Raw genomic sequence first — 23,385 nt, 5'->3', positions numbered from 1 at the left:
TCTCCGATTGCCGTCGTTGTTCTGCATCACGATTTTCAGGTAAAAATTCTCCATTACCCATCTCTGAAATAGTTATATTGATTTGGGCTTTTACACGTTAGTTTAGATGACTGAAGAAACTCAAAATATTAGAACTTACATGACTAAGGGCCTGTTTGGATAAGCTGTTTCAAAAGGTGTGTTTTAAAAACTAGCGTTTTTAAAACGTGCGTTTAAAAACTCCATTTTAAAAACCACAAATAAGTGTTTGGTAAAAATGTAAAAATATGCGTTTTCTATTTTTAAAGCCATATTAAGCGTTTGGATAAGCTGTTTTAAAAATAGCTGTTTTGAGAGTAAATTCCAAAAAATGACTTAACTATTTTTTGAATGTTATATTGTCATTTTTCCTGTGATCAGTGTTTTTTTATTATTGAAAATATGTAATTAAGCTTAACAATTACATCAATAATAACAACAATAATGATGTTTTTGTTGTTGAAATTCATGGAGAGAAGTTTATCAAATTTAAAATATTAAAAATAACTCATCAAGAAAAAGATATTAAAATGATTAGGAAAATAATTTTATTAAAATGTTAATTGCCAACAATATCAATACTAGACAATCCATTATAATAATAAAAAGTTCTTATCCGAAAAATTAAAACCAAAACACCAAAACATAAATAATAAAAATATTGTTTACAACCCACAAATGGATCGAGCTATTTTGTCACGAACAAATTTCATCTCAACATCTTGTATATTTTCAACATTTGCCTGCCTACTACTACCTTCTCCACTACTATTGCTTCTTGGTCTGTCCAAGTCATGTTCATCCCAATTGAATCCTTCATCTTCCCTATCATGTTTTCTAATAAAATTATGCAAAACACAAGTAGCAACTATAATGTTTCTTTGGTGTTTAATGTCATAAGGTGGCATTTGCTTCAAAATTTTCCATTTATTCTTCCACACTCCAAAAGTTCGCTCAATTGCACTTCTAAGAGATGAGTGGACATAATTAAACCTCTCTTCTATGTGATTTCCTCGCCCAGCTCGTCGAAAATCTGAAAGATGATACCTCTGTCCCTTATAAGGTGGCAAATATCCTTTCCTTAAGGGGTATCCAGCATCAACTAAATAATATTTTCCTAGTAAAATGAAAAAAAAATGTAAGATGTACATAAATAATATCCTTCATACATATTTAATATATTCAAATTTTATATACCTGGTGGTGGTTTTGGAAAGTTGATAGATTGTCGACGGATAGCATCTAAGAAAATACGTGTATCATGTGCTGCACCCTCCCATCCAGCCATAACAAATGTGAAAAGTAAATCAAAATCGCATGTTACCATCACATTAAAAGATGTCACACCCTTTCTATTATAATATGGAGCTTTCTTGTCGTCTCCAACAACAACTTGGATATGAGTACCATCAATGGCACCAATGCAGTCCTAAAATAGAATATATATTTTAGTTACTTAGGAAATAATCCTAACAAATATTAGGAACAAATTAGAATGTATGAAATGAATACCTGAAAGTGTGGCATGTACAATGGATTCTTCTGTATATGTCTTGGAACTACACTGAATGTAGGGTCAGAAGGCTTGAAGATATCCATTGACATTATGTTAAGGCATTTCAGAACTCTATGAAAATGTCTGTGTATAGTTTCACCAGAATGTTGGAATCTTTCTTGAATCATCCTATAACAAGCTCCTTGTCCAAGTATCATTAAACATATACCTACTGACTCTTCAAGCCTAATATGCCTTGTGTGCTGAAGTCCATATGTATGTTGTAAAACATTACACAATTGAAGGAAAACATGTGGCTTCATTCTAAACATTTCGTAACATTTCGTTTCATTACCCGTCAAACAATCCATCAACCACATATAGCCAGTTTGTTCAGAATCTCTACAAGGTTGTTTATCAATATATTTTATATAATATGTCACTGCAACATGACATCCAGCAACAGCAAGATCATATAATTCCTCATCATCATATTCATCGTTTTCCACATCATAAGAATGATCTTCATCACTATTATCAATATGATCATTGTAATCCATAGGAATATCACCTAAAATATTATAGCAATAAATTAGATAAATTACAATAAAGAAAATGAGTAAACATTTAAAATTATGTAACTCGATAAATCAACATAAGTATCTATCAATAGAATAAAAGCCCACAAAAGGTGGCAAGAGAAGCAAGCCAAGCGACTATGATAGGGGGATAAGGTTAAGGGAATCAATAAAATATCAAAATACATTCTAGATATATAGCAGTAATCAAATGAAAGCCCTGCACTTTGTCTCAATCTTAACAAATTAGAGTCTAAAATCTATTGATTTGGAAATTATCATTACTGAAATGGATGCAATAGAGGACATAGAGCTATATCTAATTTACTGATTCTAAGTAGCTACATTTTGTAAGCTGCATTACTTTCACTCTTTCCTTTTCTCTACAAATTTATTATTTTCTTTCATTATTTTAATATAGTATTAGAGCTAAATTTCTATAATTTTCAATAGGGTTTAAGTAGCCCACCATCAAGCATCCCTCGGCCCAGTCACTAGCTTAGACTAGTCATTGTTAGCTATTGTCCCAAAATATCTTTCACAAACTACTTTTCTCTATGGATAGGGCATTTTACAACTTTCTTTTAACGTGTGTAGATTCTAATTTTGGGATTCCTTTTTCCATTTAAGGCTTCCAAGTCACACAAATTGGGCTGTCACTCATTTGTCCTTTTGCTTCATCTCTGTCACTCACTCCCATGCATCACCATGACTTCTTTATCCATCAATGTTATATGGACTTTCAACAGTACAAATGTGACTGATTCATGCATTAAACAATCAAACATATTAGATAAACTAAGGACCTCTAATCAAATTCAGAAATTTCCATAAGATTCACTACAAAAGCACCATATAAAAAATTACCCTCCATGTAATACTCTATCTTCGTAATTCAAACACCCTAACAACCCAACAAGTTAAAACACCCTAACAACCACATTATTCAAAGGATAAAACAACAATAGAATGTAAAATATCTCTCTCTTCCGTAAAACATTATTCAAAGGATAAAACATAAAACACCCTAAGTGCCAAAGTAGTGCCCTCCTAACAATCTTGCCTCCTCTTGCAAAAATTGAAGTTGTAAATATGGTTCTTCCATCACGACAAACATCTCTCTCTTCTCTCTTTTTTGAAAAATACGTGCTGCCATGAGGTAGAGTTTGGAACCCTTCTCAATGCCATCCAAGGTGCACACGCGTTCCATGACATTACAAATAGTACTACTTGGCTCAACTGAAAAAGCTGAGTTTCTTAACTCCACAACATCACAGATACGACTAAGTTGTTGTGTTAACTGTAATGCCGTTCCTCCTTTCTTCCCTTTGTTCTGTGTGGATGATGGTAAAACTCGCTTCTTTCCTTTGTTTTGTGTTGGGTTAGGTGGTTGTGTGAGGTTAGGAGTCTCATATTCATGAACGTCATCATCATCATTTGGAGAAGATGAGTCAGCAGAAGTATCACCTAACCCCTCCTTAGGTGTCTCAAGATCATTGGGTAACACACCTGAAGTGGGGACCCATGCTAAATCTCCTGTGGCCGCAATGTCCTTAAACATAATGTCTAATAAGTCAACATTCTCCAAACCTTTCTCTCGAAATTTTGCAGCTTCAGGAACCTCCTACAATTTTGAATATTTTCATGAATAACTCAAATAGCATGGTTTATCTACTAATACAAAATATGTACAATGGGTTATACAAAACATACCATTAGTTTTCTCTCCCACCATTCATCAGTTGTAGCTATTGTTCCTTTGGTTGCATCCCATCCCAATCTAGTTTCACTTCCCTTCAACTTATTCCAAAGTACCCAATCTTTCTTCAAACTATCCCATTTATGCTTATACTTCGCCCTAGGATATTCCTTTCCAGTTTTCTTTTCAAAAGTTGCTATAATATTTGCCCAATCCTTTTTACTAAAGTGGGTATTAGGTCGATTGCCCTTAAATACCTCATCCACGCAAGCTTCACAAAAGATAGTTGTTACTCTTGATGGCCATTGAACTCTAACATTTGAGCTATTTTGGGATTGTTTGGTGTTGGGATTTGAAGTATCCTTGTTCTTAACCATCTAAACAAAATATAGGTTTATTAATAACAATGTTCAATCAAATATGTAAAAGTTCCAATACTCTTACAAACAATGCTCTGTTATAGGTAAAACAATTTCACACTTAATACACTAGCAATACATTTTAGTCAAAAATTAGTAAACGGCAGAACTAGCAATAGAATAAGTCGGTGGTTGGAGCCTTCTATTAAGTAAGAATCTATAAATAAACAAAAACACAATAAACTAGCTGCCCAAAGCAAAAGGCAAAAACAAAAGACATAAGAACAAACAAAATTACTTAAGGCCTCTCTGACCGCACTAAGCTAGAAACACAATGAGAAGGATTCCATAGACAAATTAAAAAGAACAAAAAACTGAGAATTTACCCCACTTAGCAAGCGTGTGAGCACCACATTCCCCTGCCCTTTTTTTTTGTTGTTGATAATCTGCCATGTCTATAACTCAAAACAAAGGAGACACAAGGGAGGCCTCTTCCTTACAAACATCAGCAAGACAAGGAGGAAGGTTGGCCGAATTGAAAAAACAAGACAAATTTTAAGCTAGAGCGAACTTTGCTGCAGAATGAGCAGCAAGGCTACAACTTCTACAAACCCAAAAGAAATCACAAGCTACAAAATTAACTACTAATTCTCGGATGTCCATTCCCCTACCTATTCATCATAGATTGAATGCTCGACTAAAATCTAGTTATTTTGTTATGAATGAATTTATTTGATTGCCAGGGTTACACACATGCCAAGCTTTTATTTGATTGTCTAAATCACCCTGCCTTTCAATGTCAAAAACATAATAGCTGTCATTTTGCCACTAACACCTAAGCATCCTCAGCCAAGCTACTTGGGCTGATGAACTAGAAATTAAGTAAACAAGAAGTATCATTTTCCTTTAAATCACTAAATGTTCCATTCTGTAATCTACCGGAATAACTTTTTATTAGAATCAATAATGAATTTTCAGAAGACTTTATCATCTTGAAAATGGGACTTCAAACACCTTAAGAAAATCATCTTTAGTAAAGAAACAAATGAACATGTGTTCCAACCCATCCATGTCTATGGTAGAAAAGATGCAAAGAAAACACGCATAGGCAAATGTGCAATAAGATATCAAATCATAGCCAAAAATTTTGTATTTTAATCGATGCCCAGTGACCAATTTATCACAGAAGAGTCTGAATTTTAATATCAACCCATATATAAGAATCTAACTATCCCAACTTACTGTATTGAACAAACTTTCTATTCCTTCAAGGAATATTAAACATTAAAACATACAAAAATTAAGCAACATCACACTTAAAAGTTCAAATTTGAAAATTCTGCACATTGACATTGGCTTCTAGGAATATTTTTAATTAATAATCTTGTTGTTTACAAGCAAGACACATATCTTGGGTGGGAGGAACTACCGATCCAAGCAAAAGAACAATTAATAATGGTCATCTAAAAATTAACAGCAGCAGCAACAACAACCTGAAATATTCTTCAAACCCATATAATTTTCAACAAGAAAAAATGAATCCCATCCAATCCAAATGGTTTTGATCAACCTCATCTGTCTGAAATTGTTTTAAACTCTTCACAATCAGTAGCGAAACAACAGCAGCAAGTTGAGTGCACTTCCCACCACTCCCAATCAAGTTGAGTTCCTTTACATGCAAAGACAAACGATATGGTGATCTAGGGAAAACTAATAGAACAGACTACCCTATAGTAAAAACGTGGAGGGATTTAGCTTTATAATCCCAAGATAAATAAAATCCACTAGAATAGAATAGAATGAAACTTTATTAAATAGATTTAACTTTAAATCTACTACTATTACCTCATGTAGTATTTACTAATGTGACCACACAAAACTTCTAATTTATAGACTACTATTTTGGATCTTGTTGTTCATGGTCCTTTATTCAAAACTTTGAGAAAGCATTCGAATGTTTAGACCAATAACTTTGAGTTAAACTAGATTGCAGTAACTTTATTACTTTAATCACTTGATCTTCAATATAGAAGTAGATCTCTTTTTGATACTTCAAAAGAGTTGGAAAACTCAAAGATATATGTGTATGTTAACACGGCTTTTTAAAAGTCTTGAAAAATGTGCTTTAGGGTTGCTTTTGTTAGGACATATGTGAATCATGTTAGAAACTTATGTCATTTAAAATTGGCTAATCTTTTGATAAAACACACTTTACTTGTAATTGGGTAGATTTAGAATGTATTTAATGTTAGGATTAGTGCCCTTAAATCCTATTGTATGATGCTATGTATAACATTATGTATGACATGATGTATGACTTAATATTGTGATTGATAAAGTTATTTTATTATTATCTAAAATAATGGTAACATGAATATGAGACATTATCATATAGTCCATGAGATGCATTGTATGTGATTTATGTGAAAAGTCACAGAAGATGTAAATCACAAGTTCTTTGTAAACTTAGAATTTATAGTTCGTAGTTGGTGATGAAATTGGGCATTTCATCTGCGAAGACTATAACGTGTCAACTAAGATGATTTGTCTTGATCATGGAAGTGGAGACTTCTAGTTGATATGTTGATATGTTTTAAGAGTTAAGACATATTGAACAGATCGCCGTGAGATTTATTATTCTCCTAACGATCGTCAAATGAATAATAAATCTCACTACTTCTATTTGCTTTGACTCTTACTCCTGAGAGAATAATGGACCTGATCATGAAGTGTAGGTTGCTTTAATATATCAGGAGTGAGATCTGAAGTGACGGTCAAAACCTCAGTATGTTGGGCAGCCACATTTAATGTTGATGGAACATATATTCTCAAGATGGAATTCATAATCTCTTGATGGAGATATAAAATATTCCCTTGAGATAAGTTTAATGGGTTCAGTTATTCAGAGAGTTAGGCCTAACCACTTTAGTAAGAAATTGCTAAAGTATATATTTATGAAATTGAATTTCATAAATATATAATGAATAACTTTAAAGAATTAAACCGGGTACTCAAGGATAAGACGTAGTAATTTACAAAGTGGCAGTCTACGTTCATGACTTTGTATTACTACGAATATTTTATGAAAGGGTTACGTGTATAATAAAGTTTTGGGATATAATTTATTAATAAGGCCTAGAGTGCAATTATATTTATATAGTGGTATTAAATATAATTAATGGTAACTTTGGACTTGCCAAGAGTTGACGTAAAAGCCCAAGGCTCATTGGAGCTAGTGTCTTATTGTTCCCTTTTGGTCCCACTCCAAGCCACACACTAAAGCCCAATTGGAAAGGCCCAATAGGCTAGCCCAATTAGATAATTAGTTAGTTATAAAGGGAGAAACATACAGAATGTTTTTTAGAAAAAAGTGGAAAAAGAAAATTAAGAAACGGTGTGTGAGAGAGTGTGAGACACGCTTTCATTCTCCCTTTAAAAACTGATTGAGAGACCACACATCTTGGGCGTAAAGTGGAATTGGAGTGAAGATTAAAAGTGTTCTCAAGTACTTCTAATCTTTGTTTTGAATTTCTCCACACTAAGGTACGCTATCTTGTTCTTAAATTCTGAAATTTACATAGTGCACGTTATCAATCATGAATGAAATAGATCCTTATTTGTTGCTTCCGCTATGTGTTTTGTATGAGATACAAAACCAGAATTTTTCCTTCAATTGGTATCAGAGCCAGGTTTTCATATTATGATTGTATAGCGTGTGATTGAGTTTTAGAATTTAAGAAAACTATTATCTTTGTGTTTCAATTTTCTGCATCATATGGATATAATGAAGAGGAGCCATACATTAACAAAAGTAATCTTTTGATAATAACTGCCCTTGAAGAGTAGTTATTCATGTGGGCCGTGTCTTATTTGAATCCATGTTCAACCACTGGAAGTATTTGTTTAGTGCATTAAAAACTTGTGTTGATGCTTTGATTGTTATTTACCAAGTTTGTATGGATTGCAATTTTTTCATGGTAGTTATTGAATGGGAGTTATGTAACTGTCAAATAACTTTGGATTGGCATTGCACCGTTTGGCTTGGACTTAATGCATGCATTTCATGGCTTGTTTTTATGGCATGGCTTGGTCTTTAATTGCTTGGCTTAGTTTTTTTTTCATGCCATGATTTATACGGGTTGGTTGCCACATGCATGAGGAGCAGTTATTGCAAGTTAAAATAGACAGAATGATGGCCCACGGTTGATTCACTTTTGTCCAAATGCATTGGCTTTGTGTGCAAATGCTTTATGGGCATGAAAAAACATAGAATTCGTATATGGAGATTTCCACCATTTGATAGCACTATATATAATATAATATAATTATCATATATTATATATTGTACTTGGAATTGATGCATGGCTTGGTCATTTGTCTTGCATGAATATAGTCCACTTGCATGCATATAGATATAGGATTCTATTTGCTTATAGAATCCGTACATTGTTGTTCTTGATGGCCATAAATTATATATATATATATAATGTAAAAAATATATATTACATATATTAATTTGTATATTATATTATATATAATATGATATGGATTTTTATATGTAATAAAGGTTTTTATTACGTTATATATATATATATATATTTATATACATTAATGCTAGTTTAATGAAATTTATTCCTAATGAGATTATGATTATTTTTTTTTCACGTGTCTAGCATTATTATCATTCTTGATCTTAAAAACCTTTAATTTAAAATATCCAGTGGGAGAGAGATACAAGGGTTGGATCTCATGGCCTCCATTGTTGGTTCATAGTAGTGTGAAATATATACTTTGTCTTTGCCTCGAGCTTAGCATTCCATGCGGAGAGTATTTATTTCATGGTCCTACAAAATTGAATTTCCTGGTTTATAGTGGTTTGATAAACACTTTGTCTTAGTTTTGAGCTTTGCATTCCATGCGGAGGGTGTTTTATCATGGTACTACAAAATAAGCCTGTTAAAGGGATGAAATGTGGTTACACATGATTCTAGACAATGGTATACACTAGACTAAGTATTATAGTATCCTCTATGCTGAGTTCTTATTATTATTACTTAGAGGCTAAATGTAAAACGGCATATTATTAGTGTTTGATAAGAGTTATCATGATAGCACTAATAATGAGAATAGTTCTTAATCAATTATAGTATTTTATGTTCACTCTATGCTGAGGGATATTGAATATGAGATTGGGTTGTTGTTGCATATATTATTTTTATGGTTTTGTTAAGGTTCCATATTATATGCTTATATGCTAAATTGATAATGTCCAGTTTACTTATTATATTTATGTTTATTATTTTCAGATTTTGTCATGGCATCATTTAGCCCACTTGTTTCTATTCTTAACCAAAACAAACTGACTGGATCCAACTATGTTGATTGGAAAAGAAATTTGGACATTGTTCTTACTGCTGAAGAGCACAAATATGTGCTTACCTCAACCATGTCCCACCTTTCCTTCATTAGATGCTCCTCTTGAGGAAAAACAGCGATATGATCGTTGGCAGAAATCTAATGAGATGGCCAAGTGCTACATCCTAGCATCTATCTCAAATGTTCTACAGCATCAAATGCAGGATGTAGAACTTGCTTCGGACATAATGCATAGTCTGAAGGAGATGTTTGGTGAGCAAGGCCGTTCTGCAAGGCAAGAAACCATGAGGCAAATTTATAATACCAAAATGGCTGCAGGAAGTTCAGTGAGAGAGCATTGTCTTAGGATAATTGCTAATCTGAACACATTAGAAGTTTTAGGTGCCGACATTGATGGAGAATCCCAAGTGGATATGATACTCCAGTCACTACCAGAATCATTCAAGGAATTTAGACTCAATTATAATATGAACAAAAGGATTTATACTTTGTCTGAATTAATGAATGAGTTAGTGGCAACGGAAGGCATCCTTGGTACTTCTAGTGTTGAAGCCAATGTGGGTGAAGCTTCTACTTCTCAACCTAAGTCGAAAGGCAAGGGTAAGAAGAAGAAGAAGAATGACTTCACTAAGAAAGATGGTAAACAAATTGCCTTAGGGGTTGCCAACAAAAGAAAGAAAACCAAAGGAAAGTATTTCCATTATGGTGAGAAAGGACATTGGAAGAGGAATTGTCCAACATACAAGGCTGCCAAGAATAAAGGTATGAAAAGTTCATTTCTTCTTGAAATATGTTTGGTACAGAATCCAACAGATTCCTGGTGTGTGGATTCAGGTTGTACTAATCATATCTGCAATTCTTTGCAGGGGTTCCAGGAGACTAGAAAGTTGAATGAGGGAGAACTATTCCTTACTTTGGCTGATGGGAGCAAGATTTCGGTTGAAGTTGTTGGAGTGTTTAATTTATGTTTTAAGTCTAGAGTTTTAATATTGGAAGACTGTTTGTATGTACCTAATGTTCGTAGGAATTTGATTTCTGCAACTTACTTAGGTAAACATGGATATTGTGTTATCCTGAAAGACAATGTTGTAATAAAGAAGGATAAAGTGTTTATCTGTTCTGGCAATATTGTGGATAGCCTTTATATTTTAACTCCTGATAAGCATGAATTATACAATTCTAAATTAGATAGTAACTCTCATGTGAAATCATTAAAGAGAAAGTTCCTTCTACTAGTGATGTATATCTATGGCACTTATGTTTAGGTCATATTACTTCAAGTAAGATTCAAAGACTAATCAAAGATGGACTTTTACAGCCCATGGACTTTGATGGTTTTCCAGTTTGCGAATCTTGTTTAGAAGGTAAGATGACCAAATGACCTTTTAATGCAAAAGGTAGAAGAGCGCAAGATTTGCTAGAACTAGTACATTCAGATGTATGTGGTCCTATGTCAATCCAAGCAAGAGGTGGCTATGAGTATTTCATTACTTTCACTGATGATTACTCTAGATTTGGTTATGTGTACCTAATGAAACGAAAGTCCGAAACCTTTGAAAAGTTCAAAGAGTTTAGGGCTGAAGTTGAAAATCAATTGGGTAAACACATAAAGGCCATTCGATCTGATCGAGGTGGCGAATACCTTCTTGGTGATTTTAAGGATTACTTGACTGAAAATGAGATTATATCCTAGTTGACTGCACCTGGAACTCCACAACAAAATGGTGTAGCAGAAAGAAGGAATAGGACTCTTTTAGATATGGTTAGGTCCATGTTGAGTTATTCGACTCTACCAATTTCTTTTTGGGGATATGCCTTAAATACTGCAATGTATCTTCTGAATTTAGTACCTTTGAAGTCTATTCCTAAAACACCTGTAGAGTTGTGGAATGGGCATAAGCCTAGTATGAGACATCTCCACATTTGGGGTTGTCCAGCACATATGTTGAAAGGAAAGTCTGACAAGTTATAGTCTAAAACAGAAGTGGTATTTTTTGTAGGGTATCCAAAAGGAACAGTTGGAGGTTTATTCTATAGTCATAAGGATAATAAAGTGTTTGTTAGCACAAATGCCAAATTCTTGGAAAATGACTATATTAATAATTTTACTCCTAGAAGTAGAGTTGTCTTGGCTGAAATGAATGAACCTATAGTTGAACAACCAATGGATGAAACTAGGGATGATGTGACTGTATTAGATACACCACTAGATACTACTCATGAGATGTCTAGTACACAGGTGCCTCGTCGTAGTGGGAGAATTGTTCGGCCTCCTATAAGATTCGTAGGTTTAGGAGAAACTTATGAGGCTATCTCAGAAGAGGCTGAATTGGATCCTTACACTTATGATGAAGCAATAAATGATATAGATGCACATCATTGGGTCCAAGTTATGAAATCTGAATTGGATTCTATGGATTCCAATCATGTATGGGATCTTGTAAAGGCGCCTAACGGCATTAAACCTGTTGGTTGCAAATGAGTTTACAAAAGAAAGAGAGGGATAGATGGAAATGTTGAAACCTTTAAAGCAAGACTAGTGGCGAAAGGGTATACACAAAAAGAAGGTATTGATTATGATGAAACTTTTTCGCCAGTAGCCATGCTTAAATCTATTAGAATTCTCTTATCCATTGCTGCTCATTATGATTATGAAATTTGGAAAATGGATGTCAAGACTGCATTTCTTAATGGCAATCTTGAAGAAGAAATATACATGTTGCAACCAGAAGGTTTCATAGCAAAGAACCAAGAGCATATGGTATGCAAGTTGAATAGGTCCATTTATGGACTTAAACAAGCATCTAGGTCATGGAAAATCAGATTTGATCAAGCAATCAAGTCATTTGGTTTTGAATAAAATCTTGATGAACCATGTGTGTACAAAAGGCATCGAGACAAAGTAGTAATGTTTCTGGTGCTTTATGTTGATGATATTCTACTCATTGGGAATGATGTAGGGGTAATGTCATCGGTTAAAGTTTGGTTGTCAAGCCAATTTGATATGAAGGACTTGGGTGAAGCTAACTTTATTCTAGGGATCAAGCTTTGGCGAGATCGCAAGAATAAGATGTTAGGCTTATCACAAGCTGGATATATAGATAAGGTCCTAGAACGGTTTAGCATGCAAAACTCTAAGAAAGGATTGCTTCCTTTTAGACATGGAGTTCCTCTGTCTGATGACCAAAGGCTTAAGACTCAAAAGGAAGAAAATATGATGAGACAAGTTCCTTATGCTTCTGCAGTGGGAAGTCTCATGTATGCTATACTTTGTACTAGACTAGATATTTGTTATTCAGTTGGCATAGTCAGTTGATATCAATCAAATCCAGGACCAAAATATTGGCAAGCTGTAAAGCATATTCTCAAGTATCTTAGGAGAACGAGAGATTATATGCTTGTTTACCATAGTGAGGATTTGATTCCCATTGGTTATACAGATTTAGACTTTCAGTCAGATCTAGATTTCAAAAAATCCACTTCAGGATGTGTTTTCATCTTGGGAGGTGGAGCCATAAGTTGGAGGAGTGTTAAGCAATCTTGTATTGCGGACTCCACCATGGAAGCCGAGTACGTTGCTGCTTGTGAAGCAACAAAGGAGCCTGTTTGGCTAAAGAAATTCCTTTATGATCTTGGTGTTATGAGAATGGAACAAGTTCCCATCATATTATTTTGTGACAATAGTGGAGCGGTTGCACAATCTAAAGATCCAAGGAATCACAAGAAAGGAAAGCACATTGAGAGGAAGTACCACATCATTCGAGATATTGTTGCTCGTGGAGATGTTGTGGTAGCAAAGATTGAAAGTGCAAATAATCTAGTAGATCCCTTTACCAAAGCCTTGCCTCAAAGGAATTTCGAGTCACATTTGGAGGGAATGAGAGTTAAATTAGTGCACAATAGTCTTTAGGGCAAGTGGGAGATTGTTAGGATTAGTGCCCTTAAATCCTATTGTATGATGCTATGTATAACATTATGTATGACATGATGTATGACTTAATATTATGATTGATAAAGTTATTTTATTATTATCTAAAATAATGGTAACATGAATATGAGACATTATCATATAGTCCATGAGATGCATTGTATGTGATTTATGTGAAAAGTCAAAGAAGATGTAAATCACAAGTTCTTTGTAAACTTAGAATTTATAGTTCGTAGTCGGTGATGAAATTGAGCATTTCATCTGCGAAGACTATAACGTGTCAACTAAGATGATTTGTCTTGATCATGGAAGTGGAGACTTCTAGTTGATATGTTGATATGTTTTAAGAGTTAAGACATATTGAACAGGACCACTGTGAAATTTATTATTCTCCTAACGACTATCAAATGAATAATAAATCTCACGACTTCTATTTGCATGAACTCTTAATCCTGAGAGAATAATGGACCTGATCATGAAGTGTAGGTTGCTTTGATATATCAAGAGTGAGATCTGAAGTGACGGTCAAAACCTCCGTATGTTGGGCAGCCACATTTAATGTTGATGGAACATATATTCTCAAGATGGAATTCATAATCTCTTGATGGAGATATAAAATATTCCTTTGAGATAAGTTTAATGGGTTCAGTTATTCAGAGAGTTAGGCCTAACCACTTTAGTAAGAAATTGCTAAAGTATATATTTATGAAATTAGATTTCATAAATATATAATGAATAACTTTAAAGAATTAAACCGGGTACTCAAGGATAAGATGTAGTAATTTACAAAGTGGCAGTCTACGTTCATGACTTTGTATTACTACGAATATTTTATGAAAGGGTTACGTGTATAATAAAGTCTTGAGATATAATTTATTAATAAGGCCTAGAGTGCAATTATATTTATATAGTGGTATTAAATATAATTAATGGTAACTTTAGACTTGCCAAGAGTTAACGGAAATGCCCAAGGCCCATTGGAGCTAGTGTCTTATTGTTCCCTTTTGGTCCCACTCCAAGCCACACACTAAAACCCAATTGGAAAGGCCCAATAGGCCAGCCCAATTAGATAATCAGTTAGTTATAAAGGGAGAAACATACATAATTTTTTTAAGAAAAAAGTGAAAAAAGAAAATTAAGAAACGGTGTGTGAGAGAGTGTGAGACACACTTTCATTCTCCCTTTGAAAATTGATTGAGAGACCACACATCTTGGGCGTAAAGTGGAATTGGAGTGAAGATTAAAAGTGTTCCCAAGTGCTTCTAATCTTTTTTTTGAATTTCTCCACACTAAGGTACGCTATCTTGTTCTTAAATTCTGAAATTTACATAGTGCACGTTATCAATCATGAATGAAATAGATCCTTATTTGTTGCTTCCGCTATGTGTTTTGTATGAGATACAAAACCAGAATTTTTCCTTCATTTAATACTTCAAGGAATAAGAGTTCAAGTTCAAGTTTTGAAGCCATGCAAATTTGTCCAAGAAATAAGTGAAGAAGTGTTAAATTTTAAAACTCGGCAACTAGCTCGACAGATAGCATCTATCGAGGTTTAAAAGGCTTGTTTAGCCCAATGCTCGATAGCTGCTTGATAGATAATCTATCTATCGAGATTTATGAAAATCAGTTTTTCAGATCTTATTTCCCTCTAATTCGTGTGTACATGTTTAGGCTTTATTTTTTCACAACCCTAAACATATATAAGGATTATTTTAAGGGCCATCAAAGGGGCGTAAGTGTGAAGCAAAGTTTTGTACATGCAAATTGTGATCGGAGACAAAATTTGTCGTAGTTCATCTTTCTCTTGAAGAAGCTGCTGCGTTTGTAAACCGTTGGGTTTTGTGACTAAGGAGCTTTGTGATCTTCATCGTGTTGATGAACTGAAAAACTTTGTAGCCAACATCTTTCTCAAGTTGGTAAGTAAGCTGCGTACTGGGATTTGTGCATCGATTGGTTAGTTACGTACTGAGAGCCGTGCATTGAAAATGAGAGATTGTTACTACAGAACAAGTCCAATTGTGTATTGGGGTAAATGTTTAACTATAGGTTGGTATAAGGTACTGAAATTCCTTTACTTGTAACCGCTTGTTGTGATAATAGTGGATTCTTAAGAGTGGTGACCTTAAATTCATCCTATAAGGTTTTGCCTCGGTGGTTTTCCTCATTCGTAAACAAATCATTGTGTCAAGTTTATTTTCTGCTGCATATTAACTTAGTTGATGATTTGTTTGTGCTACCACGCATATTGCATGTTAATTGGATTAATTAATTAACTTGACTAATTAATTGGTTAATTTATCACAAGGGGTCAATACATTCTTGATTTATCAGCTTTTATACTTGTCTTGTAATCAATGAAACCCCATATCAAATTTGTTAATTGAACCTTCATTTTGAGACTCACTAACCAAAGGAAATACTCAAAAATCTCAACCCCTCAGATCGAGATTTCCATAATTGAGTGATACTTTTGACAAGAGGCATATGTCACATTACCATTTTTTGTGAAATAAAGGAAATATCAAGACTATGAGAATTAAATAATATGCATAAAACTCAAGGGGTTAGTCACATTATAACTCATATGATATACCTCTTAGAATTCATATCATTTATGCATTACAATGATATATATGGGTCCAATTATTGTGTGCCCATTTTAGAAAATTATTTATGAAAAATTGAAAAAGCTATAGAAAAAAGTTAGTCTTTTATTCATTTTTCCATAAAAAGTTTCTTAAAATGGTTTACTAATGTATATGTAGGGGTGTTAATGTTTGACCCAACCCACGAATGCGACACAAACACTACATGAGTTTTTCCGGGTTAGTGCTAGGCCTTAGTGGATTTGGGTCATAAACGAGTCAACTTGAAAGTGACACGATAAGAAATATGTCAAAAGCGGATCAATTTGTGTGACCTGCAATAGACACGTTTGACACGCCAATTTATTTGTGTCAACCTGAAATGACTCATTTAACACAACCCGTTTAACTCGTATAACAAATAAATATTCATTTTATTTTAGATTTGTCAAATACCTTTTATATCCAACCTATATCTTAAACTTACAAGTGATATAATTGTAAATTTAAACTTTATAAACCCTAGTCATGATCAGTCTACTATTTGCATCAACTCTTTCAATATTGATTCTTAACATTTGATGAGATTTGTGGATGTTATATTTTTGTTGAACTATGTTATTTTGAATTTGGTTGAAATGTATGCACTTGTTTTGGAGTGTAAGGAACTTATTTGTATATGGATGTTATATTTTTGTTAAATTATATTATTTTGAATGTGGGTTGAAGACTTGAAGTGTATCTATTACTTTCAGGATGTAAAGAACTTATTTCTATGTGGATGTTATACTTAATATTAAGAGGGTTGGAATGCATTGTATCACATTTGTGTCTTCCCAACATGACCTGTTTATTAAGCGTGTCAAGTGGGTTGGGTCATGTCAACCCGCTTCATTAACAGGTTGGGTTAGGGTGTTGGGTTATGGTTGAAGAGTCATGATACAATTATTAAATGGGTCGGGTTTGAGTTGAAGCATTTAATTTAGTTGAATACTCTTACCTTGACATGACACAAACCCGACACGCCAATCAAATTGACACTCCTATGTATACGGTATAAGTTAGTAAAGCCATTTATATATGTATGTAGTGAAGTGTCGGTAGATAGGAGGAAAGCAAATGCAAAGTAGGTTGAGAGATGGCATTGAATTGCCGTATAAAGCAAAGAAGTGCAGGTACAACCCATATGTATACAATTTATAAACATGTGGAGCCCAAACATATAAAACACTTTTTACATTTTGAGTCTTTTGACACTAATTCCCAAAGGTCTATTTGTATAAGTTATTTTAAAGATTGCATTTTTTTTTAATATAAAAAATAGCATTTTTAAAACGTGCTATTTAAAAACACTATTTATCAAATCACACCTAACCATTTGTTAAAATCATGAATAAATGTGGTTTCTATAAAGTATAAAATGAACATTTGGATAAAATTAGTGTAAAATGTATGTGGTAGGTGTAATTTAACAAAATGGACATAACTATGTTGTTAAGGCTCCTTTGTCATCTTGTAACTTGTAAGGCGTATGATAATAGCATATTTTTTTTATATGGTAATGACTTGTTATAAAATAAGAAAAAGTTCTCTTAAAAATTTAAAAAAGAAAAAAGAAAAAAAAAAAGAGAAAGGGACACCCACTTTAATGTTTTATATCTACTTGTATTTTTGCAAAAGAATATATCTCCTAGACTTCTACCACAATTTTTGCCCATGTATATCTTCTACGGGCCTACCACCACATCACTACTTATCTACTTGCTTGTCCTCCTTTTCTCATCCCTACGGCGCCACCCATTAATCTTCTTTGGCTCCAATTGGCCATATGATTCTAGTGTAGATGCTCATTTTTTGGAAGCCTAGCAGGAGGAAGAAGCCTAACAACGTGGGCAGAAGAAAGTTGGATAGAAAAACCATTAAGCCCAAGCGGTAGGAATAATGGATCATGGGTCCATAAAGCAAACAAATGGACCTTGAAGAAGTAAATGGACCTAAAAATGTCCGGAAAGAGAGAAGTAGCAAACTCATGGGTTGTATGGATGTAGAAAAGTGAGAATGGGCCACAGCTACCACAACAGGCCCAAAGCAATGTAAGTAAAGAAAGTAAGGGGCAATGGAGAATCCATAAGCCCCAAGGATGAAGTATAAAGTACTTAGGCCAAGGAAGCTCAAGGAGTTAGTAAAAAGCCCATGGGAAGCACAGAATTAGAAAGGGCCAAGGATGCCTCAAGAAAGTAAACGGGCCAAGGATGCCCAAAAGGAAGTAAGCGGGACGCGGGAGCCCGCAAGTAATGTAGTAAAAGGCCCAATGAGTTTATTGGGACATTAGAAAAGGGATAAACAGCAAGCCCAAAGAGACCCAGCAGTCCTGGGTCAAGTAAACATCACGGCAGGCATGGTAGAATGATGTGGCAAGAAGTAATAGCAAGGCTGAGAATAGAACACGGAGAATGGCATGAAGGAGGGGAAGCCCACAATCGGGCAAAGCCTAGCAAGCCGTAAAGAATGAGAAATCAACAAAGCAGCCTAAGCCATAAGAAGTCAACAACAAATGATAGAACAGGCAGACGAACCTTCAGATCGCGACAAGCGCATGAGCAGCCGACAGATTTTGGACGAGTATGGAAGTAAGGCACGCACAAGGCCTAGAGACCACCAGCCTGCACCCAACCAATACAGGAAGTGGTGGGTCGGGTTAGAGGTAAGAGGGCATGGTCTGGCGGTGGGGAGGGGGGAAAACCTATTTTTGTGTTTCATGGTCAAGCTCTTTTGGAGGCAATGTCTTGTTGGGATGACATACCACCCAAAAGAAGCAAAATTGAGTCGGAACCGCTAGGTGCATGCCATGAGGGACGGAGAGGAAAAACGTATTTACATCGTGGCAGGTAAGAATGCCACGACAAGCAAACAAACAAAATAGTCTTCTTTGTCTGGTGAGGTGGAGTGGCGTGGCCAGCACAGGTAAGTGGCGCTGGCTGGGCAATTGACTAATCAGTAATGGTCGGCAAGGACACCAACACCAGACAAAGATGGTTAAGGGCTAAAATGGTAAAAGCCAGCCACGGTAGGGATTATATAAGGAACCCCTACTGTGCACGGGGAAGGGGATGACAATAGTAATCAAAACAGAGAGAACCACAAGGACTAAGTAAAAACACAAAGAGATAAAAAACGAGAGGGAAAAGAAAGAAAGAATTGAAGAGAAAAGGAAAAAAAGAAAAAAGAAGAGAGAATAGTACAGCAGGCATGCACCAAATAGGATGATTTCCCCATCTCCCTCTCAAACCATGCTCTTTGCTAAAAGCGAGACGCTTATCTGAGCACAAGTCATTTAGGGCCCGTCCTATTGGGAAAACCTATTTTTGTGTTTCCTATTTAGACTTTTTTGGAGGTAGTGTTCTACTGTGATGACATACCGCCTAAAAGAAGCAAAGCTGAGTTGGAACCACTAGGTGCATGCCATAGGGGACGAAGAGGAAGAGAGTACTTACACCGTGGCATGTAAGAATGTCACGGCAAGCAAACAAACAAAATAGTCTTCTTCGACTGGTGAGGTGGAATGGCATGGCCAGCACAGGTAAGTGGCACTGGTTGGGCGACTGACTAATCAGTAGTGGTCGGCAAGGACGCCCACACCAGACAAAGACGGTTAAGGGCTAAAATGGTAAAAGCTAGCCGCGGCGGGCATCATATAAGGAACCCCTACTGTGCACAGGGAAGGGGACGACAACAGTAATCTAAACAGAGAGAACCACAAGGACTAGGTAAAAACACGAAGAGATAAAAAAAAATGAGAGGGAAAAGAAAGAAAGAATCGGAGAGAAAAGGAAAAAAAAAAAAAAAAGAATAGTACAGCAGGCATGCACCGAATAGGATGATTTCCCCTTCTCCCTCTCAAACCACACTCTCTGCTAAAAGCGAGACGCTCATCTGGGCATAAGTCATTTAGGGCCCGTTCCTTCAAAGCAGTTAATTTCTTCACCGGAGAAATTATTCGCATTGAGGTAATGGTTTTTTCCTTCCTAACTTAGACCTTGCGACATGACTCTGCACGGAAGACTAATATTTCTTTGTGATTCAATAAGCTTATTATCACATGTTCCGTATTTATTTGTATTGTCCTCACATAAAACGTGTGTTTCTTGTAATGACCCACTATTTATTTTGTCTAAGTGGTGAATGAATCTTTGTTATTATCTTATTTGTATTTGTTTGTCGTAATTGTCATAACAGCTCTGCCTGCCACATGCATGTGATCAAAACCTAGGCTAAACTAGACACAGTTTGCTCACAAGCCGGACCAAGGTGAGTTACAATTGGACTGGTCCCAACTCCCTGATCCAGAACACTTTGCGCCTAGTATGGCAGGAACCAATCTAGCCTAATACCACACAAAAGGCCCGCTACATTTAAATTGGCGACTCCACTAGGGAGTTGGGAAGCAGATAGGGACAGAGATCCTCGAAAAAAATGCCGGCAAAATCCTTAACAACGCGAAACATGAGCGTTGTGCCCTCTCAGGCAGAGTCGAGGCCAACAATGCGGCATTAGCCTAACCAGGCGAAAGGTGTTAACGGGTTGGGGGTTGGACCCCAACCGCATGCAAGGAATCCCGCTGACAATGCCAATGCTTTTGTTGAGGTGCTGCAAGCACTGCAACATTCACAACAGTAGATGATGGAGGAAATCCCTCAGTTGAAGACAGAAAGACGAAAGAGAAAGGGAGCCGGCATGTCCTAGAGCATGCGGCAGACAAAGAGGGGACGCTAGTCGAAGGCACTCCGTAGAATGAAGGACAGTGATACATCACCATGGCCGAGGTAATGGCTTTCTTAGAGCAGGAGAGGGCTATAGCGCCCAAGGAGAGATTCTACGCGTGGAGGCCTCCTTATCCATTGAGAGTGCTTGGCAAGCCATACCCTGAAAGGTATGAACCACGTGCTTTCGTGCAATATGATGGTAGGAAGGGAAGTGCTATTGAGCATGTGAGCAAATTTATTGATACTCTTGGCTCTTATGCAGCAGACGAGGACTTATGTCTTCGAGAATTTTCTAAATTGCTATGTGACCATGCCTACACCTGGTACATCAGTCTGAAACCAGGATCAATCCCAACTTGGGACGACATGGTGGATGTATTTTGCACTAAGTACTTCCACGGAGAAGAAATGGTGACGCTCGCGACTTTGCAAGCTACCAAGCAAAGAAATGGTGAAGATTTAATGGAGTATATCAAGACATTTAGAGACATAGCACTTGATTGCTATAACCATTGTGAGGAAAAGACATTGGTAGAGATGTGTATGATGAATATGATCAGGGAATACAGAGCTGTTCTAGAAAACTTGGAGATCTCCCAGTTTGCGCAGTTGTTACAGAAGGCCAGAAAGACCGCTCAATTGGTAAGACCAAGTTTTGACAAAAGAAATGCCGCGCAGGCCATGGCAGCGTCCACTGGCGAGAGGAAGAGGAAAACTAATGGGAGGGAGTACAATACCCTTCCACCAATAGCATGCACCCTAAAGGAGCTAGATGTGCTCCTGGATAGGTGGATAGCAGATGGAGTCTTTAAGCCCAATCAAGTCTCTAGGGAGCCTACAGAAGAAGAGTGGAAGGACCCACACTTCTGTCGCTTGCACAACTATATGCAACATCTTATCGCAGAACGTTGGGCACTCCATAGACTGATACACCGCAGGATCAAAAAAGGGACCCTAGAACTGTCGCAACAAGAAGTTCAAAGAAATCCACTCCCAAATCACAAAGGGAAGGGTGTAGCAACGGTAGTAATTTGTGCAGATCCAGGGTAAGACGATAAGGAGAATCTAACCCTGCCTGCCGCAACAATCACCACCCTACAGAAGAGCTCCAAATTTAAAAATTTGTTTGACTAAGCCTTACAGCGAAAGAGCGAAAGATAGCCACAGAGGCCCTGGTGAGCATTGCCTCTAGAGCAGGAGTGGAATGTTTGTCAGCGGAGGTTACAGATGACAAAGCTCTCTTGCAAGAATCAAGCGAAATCACTTTCAGTAATGAGGATATGAAAGTGGGGTGCCCCAACCACAAGAGGCCCCTTTACTTAGCCGCATAAATAAATTAGGCCCCTATCAAGAGAGCCTTGGTGGATACAGGGGCTTCGATAAACCTCGTCTCATTAAGCACCTTGCAAGTGGTAGGGATTTTAGAAAGAAAGATCCAAGGGTGCCCAATGGAAGTGACTGGATTTGGAGGAAGTGGTGAATATACCACAGGCCACATTCAACTATGGTTAAAGGTTGGCCCTATAGCCTCTCTAGCTCGGTTCCACGTGGTAAAGACGAAGGTCTCATACCATGTGCTTTTGGTAAGGCCATGGTTGCATAAACATCGGTTGGTACTGTCCACCTACCACCAATGCATAAAAGGAAGGTTGAATGGCAGAATGATACGTATATCGGCAAACCTGTTGCCGTTTGTGCAGGCAGAGGCCCATTTAGTAGAAACCATGTTTTCTGACCAATGGGCACCATTTGGGAAAGCTCAGTGTCAAAACCAGGAGGCACCTTTGTCCCTAGGTGGGAGGACATTCAAGGTGACCTAGAGCCTGATTTGAGAAAATTATTATCTCAGAAGAAGAAGAGAAAAGAAGCACCTGCTGTAGAGCCGGATGACACACCATAATGCATTAGGGTCTGATGACCTGATGGCAGGATTGTGTATAAACTATGAAGGTGTGCGGGGCCCATGAGTGAATCACAAGCGAGCCCCAGACAAGAGTGGCAACACAAAAGCCTGGTGTGTTGCGTAGCTCAAGAAGGCTCAAAAGAAGAAAGTAATGAAGAGAAAGATGAGGAGATTATGGCAAATAAGAATGTACATGTTATGGCATAAGAGAAGTTAGAAGAAGTCAACTTGGGATCCGATTCACAGGAACCAAGGCCCATCTCAATCAGTTTAAAGTTGTCAAAAAAGGAAAAGTCAGAATTAATACGGCTATTGAAGGAGTACAAAGATGTCTTTTCATGGGATTATAGCGAAATGCTAGGATTAGATCCTGGACTGGTAGTGTATACGCTGAATGTGAATTCGGAGGCCAAGCCAGTTGCCCAGCCTGCCAGGATATTCCACACCGAAATAGAAGGGCAAATAGTTAAGGAGGTACAAAAGTTGTTAGCCGCAGGATTCATCAAACCCATCTAACATCCACGCTGGTTGTCCAACATAGTGCCAGTAAAGAAGAAGAACGAGCAGATAAGGTGTTGCGTAGACTTCAGAAATCTCAACAGGGTCTGCCCGAAAGACGAATTCCCACTACCAAACATGGACTTACTAATAGATTTCATGGCAAGAAGCGCCATATTTTCC

At 36.4% G+C, this 23,385-nt stretch overlaps 2 protein-coding genes across 2 annotated transcripts; both read right to left on the bottom strand.

Annotated features, from left to right (window-relative positions):
- Window positions 1-683: 683 nt before the first annotated feature.
- LOC142612847 (uncharacterized) lies at window positions 684-2,073 on the bottom strand. The gene is made up of 3 exons (XM_075785012.1): window positions 1,531-2,073; window positions 1,216-1,447; window positions 684-1,135 (listed from the first exon to the last, which is right to left on the bottom strand). Exons 1-3 carry the CDS (start codon window positions 2,071-2,073, stop codon window positions 684-686), a joined length of 1,227 nt encoding a protein of 408 aa, XP_075641127.1.
- Window positions 2,074-3,118: 1,045 nt separating this feature from the next.
- On the bottom strand, window positions 3,119-20,041 carry LOC142612048 (L10-interacting MYB domain-containing protein-like). Its single transcript, XM_075784179.1, has 3 exons — window positions 19,895-20,041; window positions 3,805-4,167; window positions 3,119-3,715 (listed from the first exon to the last, which is right to left on the bottom strand). The coding sequence occupies exons 1-3, from the start codon at window positions 20,039-20,041 to the stop codon at window positions 3,119-3,121; spliced, it is 1,107 nt and encodes a 368-aa protein (XP_075640294.1).
- Window positions 20,042-23,385: the final 3,344 nt, after the last annotated feature.

The sequence above is a fragment of the Castanea sativa genome, chromosome 10 (genome assembly GCF_040712315.1).
Source record: "Castanea sativa cultivar Marrone di Chiusa Pesio chromosome 10, ASM4071231v1".
Lineage (NCBI taxonomy): Eukaryota > Viridiplantae > Streptophyta > Magnoliopsida > Fagales > Fagaceae > Castanea > Castanea sativa.
The sequence above is the reverse complement of the archived record's forward strand: the minus strand, read 5'-3'. Positions and strand labels throughout refer to the sequence as shown.